Source organism: Trypanosoma rangeli, assembly GCF_003719475.1.
Source record: "Trypanosoma rangeli strain AM80 chromosome Unknown Tra_15.4_contig_00011, whole genome shotgun sequence".
Lineage (NCBI taxonomy): Eukaryota > Euglenozoa > Kinetoplastea > Trypanosomatida > Trypanosomatidae > Trypanosoma > Trypanosoma rangeli.
Window position 1 is genome coordinate 98,315 of NW_021705755.1, and position 5,705 is coordinate 104,019.

Genomic DNA, 5,705 nt, shown 5'->3' on the forward strand with positions numbered 1-5,705 from the left:
CTGCCATTTCCTTCTGATATTCATCCCTACTGCCATTCTTCTGATATTCATCCCTATTGCCATTTCCTTCCGATACTCATCCCTATTGCCATTTCCTTCCGATACTCATCCCTATTGTCATTTCCTTCTGATACTCATCCCTACTGTCATTTCCTTCCGATACTCATTCCTACTGTCATTTCCTTCCGATACTCATTCCTACTGTCATTTCCTTCCGATACTCATCCCTATTGTCATTTCCTTCCGATACTCATCCCTATTGCCATTTCCTTCTGATACTCACGTCCACTTTTTGTCCCCTATACACTCCTATCCATTCTTACATTTAATTCCTTGGCCGTACTCACGGCGCCGAGGTATGTGAAAGAATCCCATCGTCTCACGCTAAACTAGTGCTATACTCTACCTGGAGGATTTGCAGATGCAGGTTCTCGTAGTGCTGAGTCTTCGTGTTGGGGAACCCCACCATAGCGCCCCGAGCTTTCCATGCGTGAACGACCCCAATTCAGCAAGGAGTCACCCTCGCACTTGGGTACAGTGTCATGCTTATGCATGGCGTCATCAGGGGGAGCCTCGCTGGGTGTCCTTGTGCCAGCTGGGGGAGAATTCAAAAAATAAAACAAGATTGTCACCGGTACCAGCGCCCCTGTCAGGGAAAAAATTGTCAATTTAGCGTTTGTCGGTCTCAACACTGGTGAAATGGCAAGGCCTAGAAACCCGCTTAGGCTTGAAGCCAGAAGATACATCCCCATCACGGCGCCTTTCATGCCGGTGGGCGCCGCAACGTAGGTCACCTCCAGGATAGTTGTGTCCACCAAAGCGCTCGCGACACCCTGCATCGTGTAGGGTAGAACCAACCACCCAGAGGGCACCATTTCCATCCCAGGGTACAAATGATAAAAGTCATCCTCGTCATACATTCCACGGTGATCTATACCCAGCTGCACAAAGCCACACCACAGCATAGAAATTATCATTATGGCACATCCAACCACTACACGCCCTCGCATAGGAGGGCATCGGTTAGGAAACATACGTGGAAACAAGACGCGGTCAAAAAACACCAACGAGACAAGAAGTGCTACAGTATTGACGTTGTTGAAGATTTCTGGGGGAATTTGCGGTGGGAGACTCGTCGCTGATGCCTGCAAAATCATGTTGGTGCTGAACTGGTTTGTGATTAGCCAATAGACGGGCACTGCAACAAGGACACGGCAGACGGAAACAATAGATTTTGCGTCATCCACCCACACCTGTTCAAGCTCATCAGCGTGATGTGAGACGCGGTGGCTTGACTCTTCGTCTTGCTTCGCTGCGTCGTCGTCAGGTTTAGGCGCTAGAGGCTCACAGTCAATGCTTGTTGGAGCTCCACCAAGACCCTTTTCCACCGAACTCCTTGGTTCCACTGACGAACCAGGAGGGTTTAACAAGACAGTATGCGATGTCGTCACGTCAGGGCAATTGTCTCTGAAAACAGAGTAGCCAGCGTAGTCAAACAGGTCCCAACGGTGCGCAGACAGAAACGCGTCATCACGCACACGCCCAGTGGCAAAGTACCACCGCATGCAAATGGCACGGAAAAAAACGCGTACCAGCACAAACTCGGGCACCGGTTTATTCTTATGAAACCGGCGATACATGGCACTAAATAGCAACAACCCCAAGAGACACGATGCTGCTGATACAGTGAATCCGAGATAGAAACCAGTTGTGTACAACACCGAGCCAATCTTAACACTTCGCTTATCCAAAGAGCGCAGTAGCGGAGGCACAAAGATGCCAACAAGGGACCCAGTATTTGTTACGACGTAAATCCAACGAAAAAGCTGCGAAACCACAGCTTCGCGTTCTTGCTCAGAATCTTTGTAGGCCTCCGAGACAATATCGGCCATCAAGGGATTGGTGCACACTTTCATCCCACCATACCCTATCGCGAAAAACGCGATACCAAAAGCAAACAAAATTAAACTCCCGACAGTCGGTTCTAGCGGAAAGTTATCGTACATAAAAGGGTAGGACGAGATAGCCACCAACGACAGTCCGCCTGCGTATGTTGCCAGGGAAACAACAAGGGAAAATGGACGACCCCAATGCCCATCTGAGACAATGGAGGAAATGCATGCGGCTGCTGGTGTGGCAGCGTATAGGCCGTTAATGACAGCATTTCCTGTGCTCGGGTTCCAACGCAGCATACTCGTGCAGTACATCATCAACATAAAAGTAGTTCCGTAGTATCCCAGCCTCTCTGTAAACTCCACGGCCATTGTAATCCACACCCCGGAGGGAAACCCAAGCAGCATCATGGCAAAGATCAACTGTCAATCCCCTCTTCGCTGTTCTCCTCCCTCTCCGAGCCGCTGTAGCTATGTTTTTTTTTTACTGTGATTATTGATAAAATTAAAAGCGTCAAAGCAACCTATACTCACTTCTGAAACGCGTTACTTCAAGCAGGGAGAGAGAAGAGCCCAACAGCAACAAAAGATCAAGACCGAAATGAAATAAGAAGAACCGTTAAAAGACACGGCACGTAAAGAATCTCTCTTTTCATCTCTTTCTCTCTCTCTTGAATGATGTTCTCGACTCGCCGAACAGGGCAGGTCTTCACAAGCCATCGTCGCCGCTTTTAACCCCGACTTTTCGTTATCTTTTTGCTTGTTTCCAGGCTCCCTCCCTCAGCCTTTCTGAGGGTAGTATGGCATTTTTTCCGTGTGCTCTGTGCATGGGGACTCTTGCCGACGTTACTCGAATAAGTGTTGGGTTCATCATTAAAAATGAAGACAAAAAAAAACAAAAAAAAAGAAGGGATCATAGAGAACACAGAAATGTAAAGTTCTCTACAATGGCTTCCGGGGGTTCCACTCCTGCAGCAGTTCGGAGCTTTTGCAGACAACGTGAAGCACAGGAAGCAGCATAGGCATTTTGTATGATTCAGAGCGAAAGAGTTCTATAAGCGACCATGACAGATCCACCTCGTAGTACTCCGCCATCTTTACCCCATCATCTATCTTGAAGACGACAACGATGTCATCCATGTGACGATATCGACCGCGATCGTCCCAGGGGAATGGCATTAGTTCGTCAAGGAGTTCTTCCGTGCTGATGTTGCATGTGACATCCTGCATAAAGTCTGTTTGCTGATATTCGTCATACATAAAGAGGACAGGCACATGCAGAAAGCCATCCGCGTCAAAGAACGGCTGATGGTGACCGTACACCCCCATCTGCTCACTACTCACCTCCGGCGTAGACGACAAACGAATGCCATGAGATGTGAGTGCACGCAGTATACCACACGTTTCAGCTGCCTTCACTCGTGTGCGAATGTTATCCTTCTTTTCCTTCTTTTGCGCCCGCTCCTTCGCTTCACGGCATACACGCTCCAATTCTGCAAACTCTTCCAACGCAAAACCTTCAGGTGGTGGGTTTGTGCAGCGTCCCTTTGACAAAAGGTCAATGGCAAGATCGTACTTATTTACACGCTCCGCACACCGTGCGGCACGATAGTAAGCCTTGCTATATTCAGGATTGAGAATGATGGCACGCTGTGCGTCCTCAAGACCATGACCGAAGTTCTGAATGATGTACTGTGCAAGACTTCGGTTGGCATACAATTGTGAATTCAGAACAGGATCCTTGCATTCTGCATTCAGGCCTTCAGTGTAGCAATGGGCCGCCGCGCGGGCAAGATTCTCTTTGTTCACCTGCTCTGGATTGAGGGCGAGCTGAATGGCCTTGTTGCCATGTTGTTTCCTACTCTCTGCAATGTCCTCAGGTGGGACCTCATCGTAGGCGATACTAGCAAGGGCAGCACAATCGGCATTCATCTTGAGATCCTTGTCTGTGATAGTATCCATAAAAAGCGGCATTTTTTTCCATGCCTCATCGTTGATCTTATAGTCTCCGCGGCGGCTCCATATTTCGTCAATCTCATCCTGCAGATCCCGGATGTGGTTATGCTGCTCTGCCGTCAGCTGCTTGTCAGACAGTACTAAACTGCTCAAGTTCATATTCCTTCCTCAGCGCCCTGCCAACTCCCGCCGCAGCCGCAGTGAGGCACCAGGGAGCAGTGAAAAACAAAAAAAGGAGAAACAACAGAGGAGTATGTAAAAAGAAGGGAGAATACACAACCGAAGCGAGAGAATAAAGGAAGCGCGCATCACTTCCCTCACGCCTTCCAAACCTAGCAGTACGTCACACACGACTCAGGTGGTTGACCGCAACCACCCCCTCACAGACGCCGGGAGAAAACCCAAAACGACCCAAGTCAAATACTCCATAACGCCTTTTTAAATCATGCACACACACGCACGCAAAAAGAAGAAAACAAAGCAGAGCAACAAGAAAAGTGAAAAAAAGTAAAAGAAACAATAACAGTGCATGGTTTGTATAATGTCCCTTTCCCTTCGCGACATTTATTCTTGTTGTTGGTTTTTTTTTTGATTTATTGACCTTCTCGTCGTTAGTACCACGTCCGCGGTACTACAGGTTTTGTGCGCTGCATGTAATCTTTCCAACGGGGAACATTCACCGGTTTCATAAACTTCGCATCTGGATCCTTTGGGTAGTCTACGACACGAATGTAGGGCGCAAACGGTGTGAAAAACGTTTTTTGTGGCTCCTTCCAAATGTTTTCCTTCGTTACGGGTGGCAGCACCTCACGTTTGGCCTTCGTGACCTCTGGGTCCTCCACATAGGCGTGTTGGTGCACAAACTCGTGATCGGCATTGACCCACCAGCGGTTGTACCTGTACGGCACCTCCAGCTCCGTCTTTACCTGTCCTCGGAGTGTCTGCTGGCGAATGTAACGCTGCAACGCCAACCGCCTCGGGAGATGAACACGGTGATAGTGTTCCTTGAAGCTATCCGCTGCCCTAGCGCTACGTCGCAGCATGTTGTGAGGTGCAGCTATAAGTTGTGTGTGTGTGTGTGTGTGTGTGGTTGGAGAGATGCCACACACAGAGGGAGGGGGAGAGACTTGCGCAAAGAACACAGGCTGCTCCCTCCTCTTCTATGCGCAGAGACCTTCGGCAGGTACAACGGATGAAGAAGAAAAAGACGGTTGAGATGTCGTTTGTGTCATCGCACGAGAAGTCGCAGGAGACACACTTCCTGGGCGGAAAACTCCGGCAATTGAAAAAGAAATAAAAGTCAAAACAAGGAACACAAAATAGAATCATTTACCGCAAGGGAAACACTTCCATCAACGATTTGCATTGATCACAAACGCACACACAAATGCATACAGATGCGACTAACAGTGGTGTTATTTGTTCGTGAGTAGTTTTTTTGTTTTTTTGTTGTTGTTGCGTTTGCGTTTGTATTTATGTTTGTGTGTGTGTGTGTTCTTTCATCGTCGTTTTTCTTGTTCACTTCTACTCCTTATCATATCAGTCTGTTTTTCCTCGCCATGCTAATTTCCTCGGCCGTTGTACCTCTTTTTCTTTTTGTATAGTAATTGCAACGGTATACAAATCCCACAAAAATCGTTTAATTTGCCTCTCGCTCAACTACCGTTTTCAGTGGCTCATTTCTGTCTGTGTGTGCACATATATGCGTAGTCTCCTCCACTGCGACTGATTGGAAAAGATACAAGAACAAAAAACAGGGGGTTCCCTCCCATAAATAGTGAGAACAACAACGGAAACACTAACAAACAGTTTACTCGCATTACTGGATTGACATGATGGTGACGACATTCCTCAAGC

At 48.0% G+C, this 5,705-nt stretch overlaps 3 protein-coding genes across 3 annotated transcripts, besides 4 other annotated features; all 3 read right to left on the reverse strand.

The window, feature by feature from the left end:
• Positions 1-395: 395 nt before the first annotated feature.
• TraAM80_00645 (proton-dependent oligopeptide transporter, POT family) lies at positions 396-2,303 on the reverse strand (the record flags this gene model as incomplete). The annotated part of the gene is made up of 1 exon (XM_029377716.1): positions 396-2,303. One exon carries the CDS (start codon positions 2,301-2,303, stop codon positions 396-398), a length of 1,908 nt encoding a protein of 635 aa, XP_029242484.1.
• A 232-nt stretch (positions 2,304-2,535) lies between these two features.
• Positions 2,536-2,564: a microsatellite.
• A 203-nt stretch (positions 2,565-2,767) lies between these two features.
• Positions 2,768-2,801: a sequence feature (A-rich).
• Positions 2,802-2,834: 33 nt separating this feature from the next.
• Positions 2,835-4,007, reverse strand: TraAM80_00646 (tetratricopeptidedomain 4; the record flags this gene model as incomplete). The annotated part of the gene is made up of 1 exon (XM_029377717.1): positions 2,835-4,007. One exon carries the CDS (start codon positions 4,005-4,007, stop codon positions 2,835-2,837), a length of 1,173 nt encoding a protein of 390 aa, XP_029242485.1.
• Positions 4,008-4,459: 452 nt separating this feature from the next.
• Positions 4,460-4,891, reverse strand: TraAM80_00647 (uncharacterized protein; the record flags this gene model as incomplete). Its single annotated transcript, XM_029377718.1, has 1 exon — positions 4,460-4,891. One exon carries the CDS (start codon positions 4,889-4,891, stop codon positions 4,460-4,462), a length of 432 nt encoding a protein of 143 aa, XP_029242486.1.
• Positions 4,892-4,913: 22 nt separating this feature from the next.
• Positions 4,914-4,937: a microsatellite.
• A 326-nt stretch (positions 4,938-5,263) lies between these two features.
• Positions 5,264-5,344: a microsatellite.
• The last annotated feature ends 361 nt before the right edge of the window (positions 5,345-5,705 follow it).